This window comes from Manis pentadactyla, chromosome 17 (assembly GCF_030020395.1).
Source record: "Manis pentadactyla isolate mManPen7 chromosome 17, mManPen7.hap1, whole genome shotgun sequence".
Classification (NCBI taxonomy): Eukaryota; Metazoa; Chordata; class Mammalia; order Pholidota; family Manidae; genus Manis; species Manis pentadactyla.
In genome coordinates this window covers 55,387,681-55,407,397 of record NC_080035.1, presented here as the reverse complement: position 1 = coordinate 55,407,397, position 19,717 = coordinate 55,387,681, and the positions used below count along the sequence as shown (strand labels likewise).

At 41.8% G+C, this 19,717-nt stretch overlaps 1 protein-coding gene across 27 annotated transcripts in view; it reads left to right on the top strand.

Annotated features, from left to right (window-relative positions):
* Positions 1 to 19,717, top strand: part of DOCK9 (dedicator of cytokinesis 9) — a 286,115-nt gene that overhangs the window by 238,407 nt on the left and 27,991 nt on the right. For 11 of the 27 annotated variants that reach the window (XM_036893860.2, XM_057494438.1, XM_036893855.2 and 8 more), the window contains 5 exons: positions 13,935 to 14,072; positions 14,172 to 14,354; positions 15,851 to 15,964; positions 16,079 to 16,294; positions 17,702 to 17,759. In XM_036893860.2, coding sequence (XP_036749755.1) covers positions 13,935 to 14,072; positions 14,172 to 14,354; positions 15,851 to 15,964; positions 16,079 to 16,294; positions 17,702 to 17,759 — 709 coding nt within the window. Of the gene's footprint in view, positions 1 to 13,934; positions 14,073 to 14,171; positions 14,355 to 15,850; positions 15,965 to 16,078; positions 16,295 to 17,701; positions 17,760 to 18,611; positions 18,753 to 19,717 lie in introns of all 27 variants that reach the window. The other 16 variants (XM_057494434.1, XM_057494433.1, XM_036893830.2 and 13 more) reach the window with 2 other exon arrangements.

Sequence of the window (19,717 nt, the reverse complement as noted above, 5' to 3'; positions counted from 1 at the left end):
TAATCGTCAGATTCCCTAAATGAAACCCATTCCACAGTGACTTGAATTCCCTGAAATACAATAAAGCTTAACTGGTCAGGGTGTGCTGCATGCTTGCAAATGATGGAGACAAGTCTCTGGAGATAGTTTACTCTTGACTGGAAGAAAGCATTTACCTTTCAAAGCCAAGCATGGCTTTGCTGTGCCCTCGAGGATGATAACTATGGGAACCTAATCAGACATTTCTGCCCCTGTCAACTTTGAACATATCCAAATATGGTGGAAGTTAAAATAAGACAGTTATACATAGAGGAGCAATAAGTACAAACATATCCACCTTAGAATTTTTTTAAATCTGTTATTAAATGATAAAACCATTCAAGGATAGAACATAAAAGGTTGTTTGGTCTTATTTTTAGGTTTTAGCAAGTAATATTTAAGTATGTGGAAATGGTCTCTTCAGCCAGTGCCTTGCTGTGAGGAACCTAACACTTCCCATTCTGGCTAAATAAATGATTGCTTCCATTCCAGCACAGAAAGAAGAAATGGAATTCATGTTAATATGCTATGAATATTGAAACAGTATGTGTGTTTGCAAAGGATTTGGGAAATATAACCAAAGTCATTCTCTGTTTTACTTATCTCCACTTCACAAAAGCACATTTCTTTATTAGAGTAAAAGATAGTTACCCTGGTATCATGTCACTTTACTGTAATATACCTTTCTTCTTCTTAGCAGCCAAGCCATTCATGTCCCCCTGACATGTCATTTCTAGGAACCCAGTTGAGAGAGGAGGGGGAGAAAAGCCCTAACAGAATGACTATGAGGGCAGTAGTATCTTATTACATGGAGCTCCCACTCTAGGGGCTTTCAGAATGTGGTCCCCAATCCAGTAGCAGTTGCAGAATTGCAGACCTTGAGAGCTTGGCAGCAATGCATATTCTCAGGCCTCCACCAAGACTAACTGAATCAGAAAGTCTGGACAGGAAACCTGAATGCTATGGCTTGAGAACCACTGCTCTGTTAGAACCCTGTTTGGAGCCCACTTCTATTTTTTGTTGTTGTTAGTTTTGGTTAAAAATTCTTATGCAAATAGGCAGTGACTTTTTCATGTGACAGTTTGCCATGTACACCTGTAACAGTGCTGACCATGAATTCTTAAATTCAGAGCTGGGCTGCCTTGTTCCACTCCCTTCCTGGGCCCTGCCATTAAATGGACAGGAAACCCTGGAGCTGCACAGAGGGGCAGGCTGGGCACGCGCAGCACAGGTGTGTTCTGATGACGCCAGGAGAATAGTAACAGTTTCCTTACTGTGCAGCCTAAGTTCTTACTTAGCCCCCTTGAAATTGTTTGCTTCATGTTAAAGAACAGTATTCATCAAGGTGCCCAGGTTGCCAAGATCTGGCTACCAGATAGGTTCTGACTCTGGAGAGGGAAACCACATCTGATGGTCTCTGACTGAAAACTGATTATTACATTTATTGGCTGACGTCTTTGGGAAAATTAGTTCATGTCTCCAGACCTAAGATTTCTCATTTATAAGTTTGGGAAAATAGGATCTGCTTCACAGGGCTGTTGTAAGTTCAATGAGAGATGACCCTAGGAAGGCCTAATACTATGATACAGACTGGGCTCCAGTACACTTGGGAGAGAACCGTGCGTACATAAATGCTGTAGGCTTTGACTCCTCAGCTCCACCATTAGCCAGATTTTAAGGCTTAGGGGGCCTGCTTGACGTCACTAAGCCCTGCTTTCTTACCTAGAACATGGATATTATGGCCTACTGTATAATGTGTTGGTACAGGTATCCAAAAATGTCTGCCCAGGGTCTGGCACACAATAGGAGCTCAAATACTGACTGTAGTTTAGCAATAAGCACTTCCCCTTGTGTTTCACACCTTTCTGGTTCTGTGATAAAGGGTCTGATTCCCAAAACCCACATTGAAGATTGAGCTTTAGAGCTAACTAAGGTGATCTCTGTCAAAATCTATATGCTAGGGTGTAAAATGTTTGATGTTTAAATCTCAGCACCGCCTATGAAAAAGTAGAAGGTAGACAGATGCAGTGGGAATGGATCTCATGCCAGTCTATGGGCTTAAGATTCCTAGACTCACAGGTTCGTGAGACCCGCTGGCCCAGCAGCCACTGGGATCTTCCTTTGCAGAGATTTACTCAGCTGAGGCATCGATTGGAGCACGTCAGGAAGGCTTCAGAGTATCACACTGAGTTGGCTGACATAATTGCGGAAATCATCTTCCTCAGATACAGCCCCGTTGTTATTGAGTCCCCTAAATAACCACATGTAGTAGGCGGCAGAGGCAACCACAGAATCATGTTCTTAGTGAGAGAAAATGTTTGGAAAGATTTAAGCCCTGAATTCTGGTGGTTATTGTATTAGCTTCCTGCTGTTTATTGAGTGCCTTTGGTGCAGGCATTAATCTTCACATCAGCCTGGCATAGGAGGTTGTTTTATCCCCCCATTTTACAGATTAGGAGATTGAGGCTGAGACAGGTTAGGAAATCTGCTGGAGATCACTACACACCTTGCCTGTCAAGGCCCTTATTCTCCACTGAGTCAGGTGTGTGTGTTGAGAGAGATAGAGACACAGAGAAAAGCCAAGAAGAATGCACAGCCAAGCAGTTGAATGACCTCTCATGCAGAAAAAGGAAGAAAATTGTAGGCATTTACCAGATGCTGGGACAGTGCTGGGCAATTTCACATGCTACCTCAGTTAATACCTAAGAGGATATATTTTATAAACCAAGGACATTGCATGCAGAAAAACATGATTTTTCTCTACTTTTACAATGTCTGTGATTAATAATCCCAAACTGGTACTGGCCTTTCAATAGTTGATAGTATTTTCAGTATGTTCACAAATTGAATCTGAAAATGAATTTTCAGCAATCCCATGTAGTTCCTTTTCTTGATTTGAGCTGCATGGTGAGAACCAGTCCATGAAGAAGAAGAGCACCCTGAATGGTCAGGGTGAGGAGCCTCAGGTAACTGGGCTCCTGCTGGGGAGCCCGTGATTGGCTTACACAGCTACAAGCCTGTCTGCAAAGACTTGTGAGGTGTGGGGCATCTTAGTGATTGGTGAGCATCTGCAGCCAAAACAGCACTTCTCTAAACCAGATGTTTAAGTTATTTTTAACTCAATGTCTAATAAAAATAAATGCCATATGTCTAGGAAAGGCATAGCTGTCTTAAATAACATGGTTCCAGATACCTCATTTTGGCACCCAAGGCTTAAGTTTGTTTTTCTCCTGTTCTTAGATCTTTAAAAATTACAGATACTGAGTGTTCATTCTCTGGAAGGCCCATTTTCTGTAGGAGGCCATGTGATAGGCATCAAACCTGATCCACATCAGACAACTCCTGAGAATTATTTATAACCTGTTCTGCACCGTATTGCTAGAAATAAGTCACACCTTAAACTTGATTCTAATGTCTCATTTAATTTCCTGAATGAAATTTTCCCACCCTCAGAAATCTATGAGAATAAAAAGGTGGAAATGAGATACACTCTAGTATTACCCATGGTTATTTCTGAATGGAAAAGTGAAAGTTGATTTTTAAAAAAATTTTTCCCCCATGGGCCTTTTTGAATGTTCAGAGATTTTTTTTTTTTGACATACAGTACTTACAATGTTTAATTAAAATGAACAAGTGATTGAATGAACAGAAAGAAAGCTGAAAGTATCCAGCAGTTGGTAATAGTGACTGCCTATGAATTGGAGAGCAAAACGGGGAGGAAACACATGGAACTATGGCACTACCACATTTTATGTTCACTTGAATTTTTTTTTTTTTTTTTTTTTTTTAAATAATTATTTTTTATTGAAGGGTAGTTGACACACAGTATTACATTACATGAGTTTCAAGTGTACAACACAGTGGTAGAACATTTATATACATAATTCTAGGTTCCAGCTATCACCCTACCAGGCTGTTACAATATCTTGACTATATTCCTTATGCTATACATTACATCCCGGTTACTAATTTATTTTACCATTGGAAGTCTGTCCTTTTTTTTTTTTTTTTTTTTTTTTTTTTTTTGTGAGGGCATCTCTCATATTTATTGATCAAATGGTTGTTAACGACAATAAAATTCTGTATAGGGGAGTCAATGCTCAATGCACAATCATTAATCCACCCCAAGCCTAATTTTCGTCAGTCTCCAATCTTCTGAGGCATAACAAACAAGTTCTTACATGGTGAACAAATTCTTACATAATGAATAAGTTACATAGTGAACAGTACAAGGGCAGTCATCACAGAAACTTTCGGTTTTGCTCATGCATTATGAACTATAAACAGTTCAAATATGAATACTCATTTGGTTTTTATACTTGATTTATATGTGGATACCACATTTCTCTCTTTATTATTATTATTTTTAATAAAATGCTGAAGTGGTAGGTAGATACAAGATAAAGGTAGAAAACAGTTTAGTGTTGTAAGAGAGCAAATGTAGATGATCAGGTGTGTGCCTGTAGACTATGTGTTAATCCAAGCTAGACAAGGGCAATAAAACATCCACGTATGCAGAAGATTTCTCTCAGAACGGGGGGGTGAGGTTCTAAGCCTCACCTCTGTTGATCCCCAATTTCTCACCTGATGACCCCCCTGCGACTGTGCCTGTCTTAGGTTGTTCCTCCCTTGAGGAATCTTACCCGTCTCTGGCTAACCAGTCATCTTCCGGGGCCATACAGGGAAATGTAAAGTTGGTAAGTGAGAGAGAAGCCTTATTGTTTGAAATGGTTAGCTTTTTACTTCTTTGCATATTTATGCCCTGTGGCTTCTATGCCCAGCATTTGTCTTGAGGTATCTTTACCACTTGGAAGAATTATGATACTCGGTAAATTTGATATGAGGCACGAATTCTATTTAAGGGTTGTAATTAGGAAGGAAGAAGAAAAGCTATAGAAGTAGCAGGCAGAAGAAAACATGGGAAGATTGATTATTTCTTTGACATATCTTCTTGTAGAGTAACTTCAGCATGTATAGGTTTTAAGCTACTACTTAAATTGCGCACACACATTAACATAATAGGAGTATAGTTACATAACCAAAGCATACCTGTAATTCCAGCCATCTCCAGTGAAACCAAGAAAACCAGTTAGGCACCTTAGGCATTTGTGAAAACTTATCTATGATATGGTGGATATTGTCCAACTGAACTTGAACAGTCTGAGAGAAATCAGACAAATTAAAACAACCCATTCCTGGGGAATGTTCACATCCCTTATGTTCTTTTAACAGTAAATAGTCTGTAGTTGTAAGATTTTGGAGTGCTACAATTTGCACTTCTCCTAATTCTTGGTTGTGTTCCAACAGTATAGATCCAGTCAAATTTGTTGTTTTACTGTATGCACAGGCCAGCTTAGATATCTCCTTCATTCCCATGGCAAGTCCAGGAGCTGGTGGGATGAGTGCATCTACAGCTATAGCAGTGTGTGGATCTTTGTTGGGGTTTTTTGATGATCATCTTCTGGCATGAGTCTTCCAGAGAGTGCTGATGTTGGAAGTTCTCTTTCATATCGTATCTTAGTTCATTTTCGGGGTAGCCCAATTAGGCTTTGATCTTCTGTATAAACGCAAACAGACCCTTTGCCTACACTTTTATATGCCCTTTATACCCTTGTGTAGAACTCATTGGAGGTTACCACACAGGAACTGCTCTTTTTTTTGTTTTGTTTTGTTTTGTTTTGCTTTGTTTTTGGTATCACTAATCTACACTTACATGACGAATATTATGTTTACTAGGCTCTCCCCTATACCAGGTGTCCCCTATAAACCCCTTTACAGTCACTGTCCATCAGCATAGCAAAATGTTGTAGAATCACTACTTGCCTTCTCTGTGTTGTACAGCCCACCCTTTTCTCCTACCCCCCCATGCATGTTAATCTTAATACCCCCCTACTTCTCCCCCCCCTTATCCCTCCCTACCCACCCATCCTCCCCAGTCCCTTTCCCTTTGGTACCTGTTAGTCCATTCTTGAGTTCTGTGATTCTGCTGCTGTTTTGTTCCTTCAGTTTTTCCTTTGTTCTTATATTCCACAGATAAGTGAAATCATTTGGTATTTCTCTTTCTCTGCTTGGCTTGTTTCACTGAGCATAATACCCTCCAGCTCCATCCATGTTGCTGCAAATGGTAGGATTTGCCCTTTTCTAATGGCTGAGTAGTATTCCATTGTGTATATGTACCACATCTTCTTTATCCATTCATCTATCGATGGACATTTAGGTTGCTTCCAATTCTTGGCTATTGTAAATAGTGCTGCAATAAACATAGGGGTGCACTGATCTTTCTCATACTTGATTGCTGCATACTTTGGGTAAATTCCTAGGAGTGCAATTCCTGGGTCAAATGGTAAGTCTGTTTTGAGCATTTTGATGTACCTCCATACTGCTTTCCACAATGGTTGAACTAACTTACATTCCCACCAGCAGTGTAGGAGGGTTCCCCTTTCTCCACAGCCTCGTCAACATTTGTTGTTGTTTGTCTTTTGGATGGCAGCCATCCTTACTGGTGTGAGGTGATACCTCATTGTAGTTTTAATTTGCATTTCTCTGATAATTAGCGATGTGGAGCATCTTTTCATGTGTCTGTTGGCCATCTGTATTTCTGTTTTGGAGAACTGTCTGTTCAGTTCCTCTGCCCATTTTTTAATTGGGTTATTTGTTTTTTGTTTGTTGAGGCGTGTGAGCTCTTTATATATTCTGGATGTCAAGCCTTTATCGGATGTGTCATTTTCAAATATATTCTCCCACACTTACTCATTTTTGCTGTTGTTTTCCTAGCCTGGGGAGATATGTTCAAGAAGAGGTCACTCATGTTTATGTCTAAGAGGTTTTTGCCTATGTTTTCTTCCAAGAGTTTAATGGTTTCATGGCTTACATTCAGGTCTTTGATCCATTTTGAGTTTACTTTTGTATATGGGGTTAGACAATGGTCCAGATTCATTCTCCTATATGTAGCTGTCCAGTTTTGCCAGCACCACCTGTTGAAGAGACTGTCATTTCGCCATTGTATGTCCATGGCTCCTTTATCAAATATTCATTGACCATATATGTCTGGGTTAATGTCTGGATTCTCTAGTCTGTTCCATTGGTCTGTGGCTCTGCTCTTGTGCCAGTACCAAATTGTCTTGATTACTATGGCTTTACAGTAGAGCTTGAAGTTGGGGAGTGAGATCCCCCCTACTTTATTCTTCTTTCTCAGGATTGCTTTGGCTATTCGGGGTCTTTGGTGTTTCCATATGAATTTTTGAATTATTTGTTCCAGTTCATTGAAGAATGTTGCTGGTAGTTTCATAGGGATTGCATCAAATCTGTATATTGCTTTGGGCAGAATGGCCATTTTGACGATATTAATTCATCCTAGCCACGAGCATGGGATGAGTTTCCATCTGTTAGTGTACCCTTTAATTTCTCTTAAGAGTGACTTGTAGTTTTCAGAGTATAAGTCTTTCACTTCTTTGGTTAGGTTTATTCCTAGGTATTTTATTTTTTTGGATGCAATTGTGAATGGAGTTGTTTTCCTGATTTCTCTTTCTGTTGGTTCATTGTTAGTATATAGGAAAGCCACAGATTTCTGTGTGTTGATTTTGTATCCTGCAAAATCAACAGCAAAATACTTTGCTGTATTCCGATATCAGTTCTAGTAGTTTTGGGGTGGAGTCTTTAGGGTTTTTTATGCACAGTATCATGTCATCTGCAAATAGTGACAGTTTAACTTCTTCTTTACCAATCTGGATTCCTTTTATTTCTTTGTTTTGTCTAATTGCCATGGCTAGGACCTCCAGTACTATGTTAAATAACAGTGGAGAGAGTGGGCATCCCTGTCTAGTTTCCGATCTCAGAGGAAATGCTTTCAGCTTCTCGCTGTTCAATATAATGTTGGCTGTGGGTTTATCATAGATGGCCTTTATTATGTTGAGGTACTTGCCCCCTATTCCCATTTTGCTGAGAGTCTTTAACATGAATGGATGTTGAACTTTGTCAAATGCTTTTTCAGCATCTATGGAGATGATCATGTGGTTTTTGTCTTTCTTCTTGTTGATGTGGGGGATGATGTTGATGGACTTTCGAATGTTGTACCATCCTTGCATCCCTGGGATGAATCCCACTTGGTCATGGTGTATGATCCTTTTGATGTATTTTTGAATTCGGTTTGCTAATATTTTGTTGAGTATTTTTGCATCTACGTTCATCAGGGATATTGGTCTGTAGTTTTCTTTTTTGGTGGGGTCTTTGCCTGGTTTTGGTATTAGGGTGATGTTAGCTTCATAGAATGAGTTTGGGAGTATCCCCTCCTCCTCTATTTTTTGGAAAACTTTAAGGAGAATGGGTATTATGTCTTCCCTGTATGTCTGATAAAATTCCGAGGTAAATCCATCTGGCCTGGGGGTTTTGTTCTTTGGTAGTTTTTTGATTACCGCTTCAATTTCGTTGCTGGTAATTGGTCTGTTTAGATTTTCTGTTTCTTCCTGGGTCAATCTTGGAAGGTTGTATTTTTCTAGGAAGTTGTCCATTTCTCCTAGGTTTCCCAGCTTGTTAGCATATAGGTTTTCATAGTATTCTCTAATAATTCTTTGTATTTCTGTGGGGTCCGTCGTGATTTTTCCTTTCTCGTTTCTGATACTGTTGATTTGTGCTGACTCTCTTTTCTTCTTAATAAGTCTGGCTAGAGGCTTATCTATTTTGTTAATTTTCTCGAAGAACCAGCTCTTGGTTTCATTGATTTTTGCTATTGTTTTATTCTTCTCAATTTTATTTATTTCTTCTCTGATCTTTATTATGTCCCTCCTTCTGCTGACCTTAGGCCTCATCTGTTCTTCTTTTTCCAATTTCGATAATTGTGACATTAGACCATTCATTTGGGATTGCTCTTCCTTTTTTAAATATGCTTGGATTGCTATATACTTTCCTCTTAAGACTGCTTTTGCTGTGTCCCACAGAAGTTGGGGCTTAGTGTTGTTGTTGTCATTTGTTTCCATATATTGCTGGATCTCCATTTTGATTTGGTCATTGATCCATTGATTATTTAGGAGCGTGTTGTTAAGCCTCCATGTGTTCGTGAGCCTCTTTGCTTTCTTTGTACAGTTTATTTCTAGTTTTATGCCTTTGTGGTCTGAAAAGTTGGTTGGTAGGATTTCAATCTTTTGGAATTTTCTGAGGCTCTTTTTGTGGCCTAGTATGTGGTCTATTCTGGAGAATGTTCCATGTGCACTTGAGAAGAATGTATATCCTGTTGCTTTTGGATGTAGAGTTCTATAGATGTCTGTTAGGTCCATCTGCTCTACTGTGTTGTTCAGTGCTTCCATGTCCTTACTTATTTTCTGCCCAGTGGATCTATCCTTTGGGGTGAGTGTTGTGTTGAAGTCTCCTAGAATGAATGCATTGCAGTCTATATCCCCCTTTAGTTCTGTTAGTATTTGTTTCACATATGCTGGGGCTCCTGTGTTGGGTGCATATATATTTAGAATGGTTATATCCTCTTGTTTGACTGAGCCCTTTATCATTATGTAGTGTCCTTCTTTATCTCTTGTTACTTTCTTTGTTTTGAAGTCTATTTTGTCTGATATTAGTACTGCAACTCCTGCTTTCTTCTCACTGTTGTTTGGTTGAAATATGTTTTTCCATCCCTTGACTTTTAGTCTGTACATGTCTTTGGGTTTGAGGTGAGTTTCTTGTAAGCAGCATATAGATGGGTCTTGCTTTTTTATCCATTCTGTTACTCTGTGTCTTTTGATTGGTGTATTCAACCCATTAACATTTAGGGTGACTATTGAAAGATATGTACTTATTGCCATTGCAGGCTTTAAATTCGTGGTTACCAAAGGTTCAAGGTTAGCCTCTTTAGTATCTTACTGCCTAACTTAGCTCGCTTATTGAGCTGTTATATGCAGTGTCTGGAAATTCTTTTCTTCTCTCCCTTCTTGTTCCTCCTCCTCGATTCTTCATATGTTGGGTGTTTTGTGCTGTGCTCTTTCTAGGAGTGCTCCCATCTAGAGCAGTCCCTGTAAGATGTTCTGTAGAGGTGGTTTGTGGAAAGCAAATTCCCTCAGCTTTTGTTTGTCTGGGAATTGTTTAATCCCACCATCATATTTGAATGACAGTCGTGCTGGATACAGTATCCTTGGTTCAAGGACCTTCTGTTTCATTGTATTAAATATATCATGCCATTCTCTTCTGGCCTGTGGGGTTTCTGTTGAGAAATCTGACGTTAGCCTGATGGGTTTCCCTTTATAGGTGACCTTTTTCTCTCTAGCTGCCTTTAACACTCTTTCCTTGTCCTTGATCTTTGCCATTTTAATTATTATGTGTCTTGGTGTTGTCCTTCTTGGATCCTTTCTGTTGGGGGTTCTGTGTATTTCCGTGGTCTGTTCGATTATTTCCTCCCCCAGTTTGGGGAAGTTTTCAGCAATTATTTCTTCTAAGATACTTTCCATCTCTTTTCCTCTCTCTTCTTCTTCTGGAACCCCTATAATATGGATATTGTTCCTTTTGGATTGGTCACACAGTTCTCTTAATATTGTTTCATTCCTGGAGATCCTTTTGTCTCTCTCTATATCAGCTTCTATGTGTTCCTGTTCTCTGGTTTCAATTCCATCAATGGCCTCTTGCATCCTATCCATTCTGCTTATAAACCCTTCCAGAGTTTGTTTCATTTCTGCGATCTCCTTTCTGGCATCTGTGATCTCCCTCCGGACTTCATCCCATTTCTCTTGCGTATTTCTCTGCATCTCTGTCAGCATGTTTATGATTCTTATTTTGAATTCTTTGTCAGGAAGACTGGTTAGGTCTGTCTCCTTCTCTGGTGTTGTCTCTGTGATCTTTGTCTGCCTGTAGCTTTGCCTTTTCATGGTGATAGGAATAGTCTGCAGAACTGGGACGAGTGACGGCTGGAAGGACTTCCTTTCTTGTTGGTGTGTGGCCCTCCTCTCCTGGGAGAACAGCGGCCTCTAGTGGCTTGTGCTGCGCAGCTGCGCGCAGACAGGGCTTCTGCTTCCTGCCCGGCTGCTATGGAGTTAATCTCCGCTGTTGCTGTGGGCGTGGCCTGGCTCGGGCAGCTGCTCCAAAATGGTGGAGTCGCGTTGGAGCAGGAGCTGCTGGGAGGCTATTTATCTCCGTAAGGGGCCTCCCTGCTCCCTGCAGCCCAGGGGTTAGGGTGCTCAGAGATCCCGGATTCCCTACCTCTGGATTAAGTGACCCGCCCTGCCCCTTTAAGACTTCCAAAAAGCACCCGCCAAAACAAAACAACGACCAGCAAAAAAAAAAAGAAAAAAATTTTTAAATTAAAAAAAAAAAAAAATTTTTTTTTTAATTAAAAAAAAAAAGGGTGGTCGCTCGTTTTTCTTTATTCTCCGGTGCCAGCCTCAGGCCTCTGCTCACTGGTCTTGCTGCCCTGTTTCCCTAGTATTGGGGTCCCTATCCCTTTAAGACTTCCAAAAAGCGCTCGCCAAAACAAAACAGCAAAAAAGCAAAGAAAAAAAAAATGGTCGCGCGCTTTTCTTATGTCCTCCAGCTCCCGGCCTCAAGTGCCCGCTCACTGTTCTTGCTGCCCTGTTTTCCCAGTATCGAGCGCCCTGCACTCTGGCCCGGATGGCTGGGGCTGGGTGTTCGGCAGTCCTGGGCTCCGTCTCCCTCCCGCTCTGCCTGCTCTTCTCCCGCCGGGAGCTGGGGGGAGGGGCGCTCGGCTCCCGCGGGGCCGGGGCTTGTATCTTACCCCCTTGGCAAGGCGCTGGGTTCTCTCAGGTGCGGATGTGGTCTGGATATTGTCCTGTGTCCTCTGGTCTTTATTCTAGGAAGGGTTGTCTTTGTTATATTTTCATAGATATATGTTGTTTTGGGAGGAGATTTCCGCTGCTCTACTCCCGCCGCCATCTTCCGCCCCTCTCTGTTCAGAGATTTTTTTACATTTAGAATATAGTACTCTCTAATTGATGAGCAAGAGTTGGAGAGACACACAGACAGAGGAGGGAGAGAAGAAAATTGATTGGACAATTAAAGAAGGCAGCTGGTGAACTGGGATGTGTCCAGGTTGAAAGGTCTTTACCCCTTTAAAAAATGAGGGGTTGTTTATTTCTGAGTGGAAGTGATTTTTAACTCCATTCTTGAAAGCAAGTTTTGAGATCAGAACCCGAGAAGATTAAATCCTGAAAATGGAAAGTGAAAGCCTTGACTCTACAAGAGTGAAAAGAAGGAAAATTTAACTCCAGTGGTAAGAACTTGGAGACAGGCCCATTCAGACAGCAAGACTGGGGGTCTTGGCAGTTTTTGGATGAACCATCTCTCCAGTAGAGTGCTGAGAAAATAAAAGCCCAAACCTTAATCCAGCCATAATTAGAAGAACTACAGCTTCCATGGAAAGTGATATTCACAGACAGCCAACCATGTAAGAAGTTCCCAAAACACTGGGAAGACCCTGTTCTTCCCTTTTTTTTTTTGGTTGGTAAACAGCTGCTTGTGGTTGAGGATTCTATGATATTCAGTAAAGTCACACTTTCTGCTCATTAAATTGCTTCTCTTTCACACGGTGGAATTAAATACTGTACCTCAGTATTTCATGATATAAAGATCACTGCATTCCAGATGTCTACCAGCTGTGAACACATCTGTGAATCACGACCTAAAAAAAAAACCAAAACCTAAACTGTACACCTTATGGAGGTATAAATTTCACTCGCCTGACCTAATATAACTATTTAATAGCAAAAAAAAAAAAAAAACCTTATTTCTTGAATAAAAGTTTTTTCTCTAACAATGAAGTCTTGAAACTTACTCCTGCTATAATTTGCAGTGCAGCAGAATTATTTGGACATAAGTTATCTCCATTCATTTGGCAAATTTGTAAGATTTGAGATGCCTCTTGACATTTTTTATTGCAATCACTTTTGCCTGCTTGTGTAAAATACATGCATGTGCCCTCTCCCAAGCACATACCTTTGTCCGTCAGGCTTGTGTGCATCTGAAGCTGCAGCTCCTTAGGGACGCACGCTTTCAGACACGGCGGCCTCTGCCTGCTGGCCTCTGGGTGGGCGACACCTCTGCCTATTCTGGGTGTTCAGCAGTCAGTGAGAGTTTTGTCTAACCAGGCTTACAAAGTGTTTTAATTACTGTGAATTTAGTGCTGGTGTGAGGAAATCTTGAAGAATGATGAGAAGTATAGTTAATTGTGGCCCTCATGTTTTGTTTTATCAAGTAGAATCCATGACGTGTTAAAATCCTGCTAGCCAACACTCATTGATCTAATCCAAAGTGTGCATCCTACACTTTCTATACTTGACCTCAAGTCTTCACAGATTCCATGCAAGGTCAGTTTTAGGATTGCCATTTCACAGATTAGAATGGTGAGAATCAGTTTACCTATGCAAATCTAGGCACATGATAAGTGGTTCCTGACCAAAGCCTGTACAATATTTTTCCACCTTATCAAAGTGTCAGATTATTAACAGAGTACCTGAGAAACCTGGGGAGAAACCTCATTCTTAGAGGACCTGAACCTCACTTCAATATTTTTCCCAGCCCATAATTAGCTGTCACATATCATGGCATCTCGTTGGAATGAATGGTGGTGTCACAAGCATTTCCTCTGTATCCATTGCTGGCGTGCAGCAAATATAAGTAAATAAGTAGAAGCCCAGTCTGTACTGAGGAACAGTGATCCTTTAAACCATAGTACAGTTTGCTATGAAGTTCTACAATTAGTCCCTCACTCAGTAGAAAAAAGTAAACTCTCCAAAGCATAACTGTATTGAGGGGCTTGTTTGTACGATAGGAGGAATCTGTGCTTTTGTAGAGGATTCATGGCAGAGTTTGTTTAAATTGTAAGTTGTCTTAGTACCTGGAAAATCTAACCTCAGAGCCTGAAAATGGTATGAAACCCATTAGAAGTGTCTGGTGTGTCTCACTAACAGGCTGTCTTTGTGTGTTTTCAGAACCAGCTCCTGGCTGACCAAGGACATAATCCTCTCATGAAGAAAGTTTTTGATGTCTACCTGTGTTTTCTTCAAAAACATCAGTCTGAAATGGCTTTAAAGAACGTCTTCATTGCCTTAAGGTCATTAATTTATAAGGTGAGTGGTTTCATCAGGGAGCATCACGACCCCTCCTTTACCCAGAGGTGAGGAGCGCGGGCCTTGACGTGGCCCCTGTGCCTTCTCGTGTTCGTCTAGTTCCCCTCCACCTTCTATGAAGGGAGGGCCGACATGTGCGCCGCTCTGTGCTATGAGACGCTGAAGTGCTGTAACTCCAAGCTGAGCTCCATCCGGACCGAGGCCTCCCAGCTGCTGTACTTCCTCATGAGGAACAACTTCGACTACACGGGGAAGAAGTCCTTCGTACGGACACATCTGCAAGTGCGTGTAGTTTGCTTTCCCGTATGTGTGCTCTGGGGAATGTGTTCTAGCAGGAAAACTGAGTGTCACGTTTACCAGTTTGCTTCAGCATAAGTGCTACAAGGTCTGGCCTTGGGATGACAAAATCAAAAGTCATCTTTACTATTTTGATTTATTTCGTCCTCTGTGCCATAAGATTGGGCCCAAGATAGGTTTCCATCGGTAAATTGACATTTAAATATTGAATTAATACTGGACTGACTGAAATGCCATTGAATCAAGATACAGGTAGAATCTGTGGGAGGATGCCTAACCCATAAAGAGTAGGTAACACATAGAAAGCCCAAAGTGGTTTTTTTCCTGCCTTGCAGCTACTGACACACCTGCCATCTCTCCAGAGTTAAATCTCACAAATTCTTTGCTCTGGGAACCATGCAAGATACTGAGAAGTCTATATATATTTCTATAGACTCTTTTTTTCTGTGAACACATATGGAGTACCTTCTCTATCCCTATTCCTTTCTCAAACAAAAGTTTCTTAATTGCAAACTACATACTTGGATTCCTAGATACAACTATGAACCAAACGGAACCCTCTCCTGGCCCTCAGGAGCATACTGTCTCCTGGAAGACAGACAAACCCCGGAGCTCATGCCTGCCATGTGCTCAGTGCTGTAGTAGAGGAGCTGGAAGGCATCAAGGAGGGGCATCTGCCTGGGGCCAGGGGACTTCCCCGGGGATGTGAAGGAGGAGCAGGGGCTGCGGGGGTGGAGATGAGCATGTTTGCGGCCGCAGCAGCTCCGTGGGAAAGGGCTCGTCCCGGAACTGGAGAACGTCCTGTGGACTTGGGGATATGGATGAGAGCAAGTTGAGGAGGCACCATTGCATATTTGAAGGATTGCCTGGACTCCAGTGCTGAGAATGGACCAAGTTGCGACCTTGGCTGGGGAGACCTTGAGGAAGCCATGGTCAAATCTAGGCCAGGGAGGATGGTGTCCTGAACCGGGCACGGGGAGGTTAGAAGGAAGAGATTGCACTAACAGTACTTACTGACCGCTCCCCCCTGGGCATGCTGAAGGACGGTAGAAGGAAGGAGGGCAGCCCGGTTCAGCTGGAGTAACCGGGTGAAGGCAGCCCCCAAAAAAGATGGTCCCCTGTACTTTTAAGTTGAAACCAAACCTGAAGAGGTAAGTGATAATATCTCCCTTTTTATTAGAGAAAGTAGTGGGTGAGGAACTATCCAAGTGATAAGGGCCTATCTGATTCTTATGCCTCTACACTCTCCTGATTAGTATATTGCTGTGCAAACAAAATACTTGAGGTTAGCAAAATCACCTTCTGGAATAAGTAATTGTTGGAAGGAGAAAAAATGGCTCTGACAGTGTTTCCTACACTGGAGTGGTTCCTGTGAACTTCCCCTCTGCCCTGTCCTTATGAGCGTCCTAACTGAACGAGGAGCCGACCTGGGGGAGTCGTTTGAAGGTGAATTGATTTGTTCCTGTCTGTGTGTCCCTAAGGTCATTATTTCAGTCAGCCAGCTGATAGCGGATGTTGTGGGCATCGGGGGAACCAGATTCCAGCAGTCCTTGTCTATCATCAACAACTGCGCTAACAGTGACAGGCTCATCAAGGTGGGTGGCCCCTTCCCCTTTTATTTCTCACTCCCGAGACTGCCTCACCATCTGAGATGTATGAGGATGGGCAGAAGTAGCCGAAAGCCATGCGTCCTTGCACCCTTGTTTTAGCACACCACCTTCTCCTCGGACGTCAAGGACCTGACCAAAAGGATCCGCACAGTTCTGATGGCCACCGCCCAGATGAAGGAGCACGAGAACGACCCGGAGATGCTGGTGGACCTCCAGTACAGTCTGGCCAAGTCCTACGCCAGCACCCCTGAGCTCAGGAAGACGTGGCTGGACAGCATGGCCCGGATCCATGTCAAGAATGGGGATCTGTCTGAGGTAGCCACACAAGCCTCTCAACCCCGTATTTTGGGAAAATTGTGCCCCTCTCACTAAAAGAAGCCAATTAAAACTATGTGATACTTTAAACAGTATTAGGCTCAGGGTTACTTCACAGTCATGGAAGCATTCTAATAATTTACAGCATCTTAGGGGGATTGTCCTTTCATAGAAGAGCATTATTCAAAAATTCTTAGAAAACATCCATGTTCATACAGATGCCTGCTAAGTCAAGTGTCCTTAGTTTCTGCATCAAAACTCCTCTCTTGTTCTAAAATTTCGCTATTTTATGATAAAATTAAATTTTCCTTTTATTAAAGGTAATGATAGGGCATAAGTAGGCCGCATGGCCAGGGCAAGGAGTCTAGCACGTGGGCTTCCTAGACAGACTGAATCCCAGGTCCAACATTTACTCTGTGACATTGAGCCAGTTTTTAGCTCCTCTGTGCCTCAAGGACATTATCTATAAAATGGTGGAAATTAAGGAAAACAATAGGCTGCAAGGCAGATTCTGTGTTTTCTGAAAACTGTTGAGAGTTTGTGCCTAAGACATTTAGGTGTGTACAACAGTGTTACAAAAGAAGTTTGCTTTTACTTTTAAACTTCTGTAATTGCTTACATTAGTAAAATTATGTTCTACATCTGAAAAATGTATGTAACTTTTTACATATTGATTATTCAAGTTCATCCTGTTTGACCATAAATTTAATCTGAACTATACATTAGCCATAATAAAGAATGAATTACATATTACCAGTAGTAATTTTCTGTCATCCTGGTGAGACCCAGAGACTCAGACATCAGACCTTACAGGAGGCTCATTTCTAACAGCTGTCTTTGATTTTTATAACACCATGGCAACTTGGTAAAGATAATTTATTTTTATTTTTTCTTTTATTTCAAGGTGTTTGTAATGTTACCCTTTGAACATTGTAGTTTTGATTTAGAATTCTCCTTGGAAACAGTTACAACTTTATCTTTTTTTAAGTCAAGAAAAATTTTTAACCCCTGAAATTTGAGCAATCCTCTCAGAAGCTAGGAAGGTATACACCTTTTCTTCATATGGCTCTTTTCACTTTAAGAGAAATGAAGGTGAAATCTTAGATATAATAGGAGAAAAAATGCTCTTTTTTTTGTCTTTTACATTAAAATTTAATTATTCTAAATAGACATGAGTCTTAGCAAATTTACCACCATTTGTCTCAATCCGTAGTTCATTTCAAAATTTGAATTTATGTGAATTGTTCCACTTTTTTCAAAAGGTAAGATGTCAGGCATTAGAAATACTAGTTGGTACCTTGAGATCTAATATAAGTACATATAATCCTTAGATTTCTGATTTCTGTTTGTGAACATTACAATGTGCTTTATAAATGGTGATCATGAAGCATGTGTCTTTTATTATAGGCAGCAATGTGCTATGTCCACGTGACAGCTCTGGTGGCAGAATACCTCACACGGAAAGGTGAGGAGTGCTTCTTGTTTTTTAAAACTGTACAAAGCAGTGAAGACAAGTGAGAACCATTCAGAAAGATGTGGAAGTGGGGCGTGTGTACTATATTCACCGTTTTATTTGCTGATGTGACAGTTGCTTGACTTTGTAGGCACAGCAAATATGCCAATATCAAGAACAAAACTAGATGACATTTTGGTGTATACCCTCTTCCTAAGGGCTCCATCTTATAAAACTAGTTAATGAGCTTTGCATCTGGCCATTCATGAGCTGAAAAGATTTTATTTTCCTTCAAGATAGTTTCCACTGGAAATGTTTATCAATCAAAAGATGGATGTAATGGGAGGTCATCATACAGCGTTTTCGGTAATGCAGCCCAGATGGCTCTGTTGCATGAGAAGGCAGCCTCCTCCTGGCGGATACCTGCCTCCCCATGGAAAGCAGGGGCCAGAGTGAGAGCAGCCCGTGTTTATGTGTTTGTTCCCAGATGAGCAGGCCATGAATTCTTTCATGGGTTCCTTTTGCTTAAACATGAGTTGCTTGTTTCCATCTCAAAATTGAGAACGCTGAGGTCCTTAGGAAAGCTGGCCACGTGCGTACGTGTAGTGGAACACTGCAGCACCAGGTCTGGCTAACGCAGAGTGTGTTTACAAAGTGAGAAATGGTATAAAGTCACAGATGCCGAGGCCAGAGAATTCTGTATTTCTGGTACAGCTGGCTGCTTGGAATGGAATTTAAGGGAGTCTAGGCTTGTCATACATTAGAGCCCAAAGGAGAAATTAAAGAAGGGCTCCATATTCTCTTGATACCAGCACAATTTCCTGTTGAGACCTTTTGTCAGGTAATGTATTTCCTCGTGTTTAGAAGCAGACATAGCCCTCCGGCCGGAGCCACCCCTCTTCCCCTACAGCCACAGCACCAGCCAGAGGAGGCGCCAGGGAGGTGAGCCTGAGGGTGGGCCCAGCCCCCAGGGCCCCCGCCGCTCTGTCCACAGGACACTCAGAGGTGTGGGGCTTTTCTCTTTCAACTACGCACCGTTGACCTGGGCTTTCCTTCCCTGCCTTCTTTCCTCACCTCTCCAGTTCCGCGGCAGTCCGTTCCTGTGGGCAAGGAGGGAAGGCACTTTGGCCACCATTGTAGTTAGTCCACTGGAGCGGAGCTGTATGTTTAAATGTCCCCTCTAACCAAAAACTTGAGTAGCTGGCTGTTACCAATTTGCTTTCTGTACATTGTTCTCAGACTCCTAGGTTAAATCTTTTCAGAGGAGAATCTTTTGTCTCCATAAAATAAAAACAAGGTGAAAGTAGGACAGTGGCAGAGATGCCGGCCAACCCATGAATGGGCTGACCAATGTGCAGCAGAAAAACCTGACTGTAGAATCTACTCTTTTAAAACTTGACTTCAAAATACTCTGTGCTCCTCCTTTTCCTGAGAAGACGGAGGTCTAAATTCAAGTTCTGATTTCTGTTTTATCTTACTGTGAACAGTGATCTCAATATAGAGCAGCAAGGCATTTCAGGTCCTTCTTTACTTGATTATATTGTTGCCCAGCTGATGTTGCCCAGCTGACAAAACTTTCCAGTGGCTCCCAGATGGACATTATTGTTCCAGGGATTTTTCCTTATCCCATCTCCAGCCTTTTACCATTTCCCCTCAAGTATCAGAGTGCCCAAGCCCCAAAAGTGTTCCTGCTAGCTGTGCTCCTACTCTGCAGCTGTGGGGAGGAAAGAAGGCCTCTACGTTCCCCTCACGCCCCTGACGTGGAACCAGCAAAGGCAACCTCTCAGTGCATGCCTGTAGCTGTTGGGTTATATGTTGGTTGACTCCTTCTGCAGGAGAAGGGTGGTCTAGTCTGATTTCTGGGTTACCCCCAGCCAGAGTCAGGGACATGACAGCCTGAAGGGAACAGACTTGTGTGTTGTATATTTCTCTTCCATTTCCTTTGGTTTCATTTTTCTTGTTATCTGAGA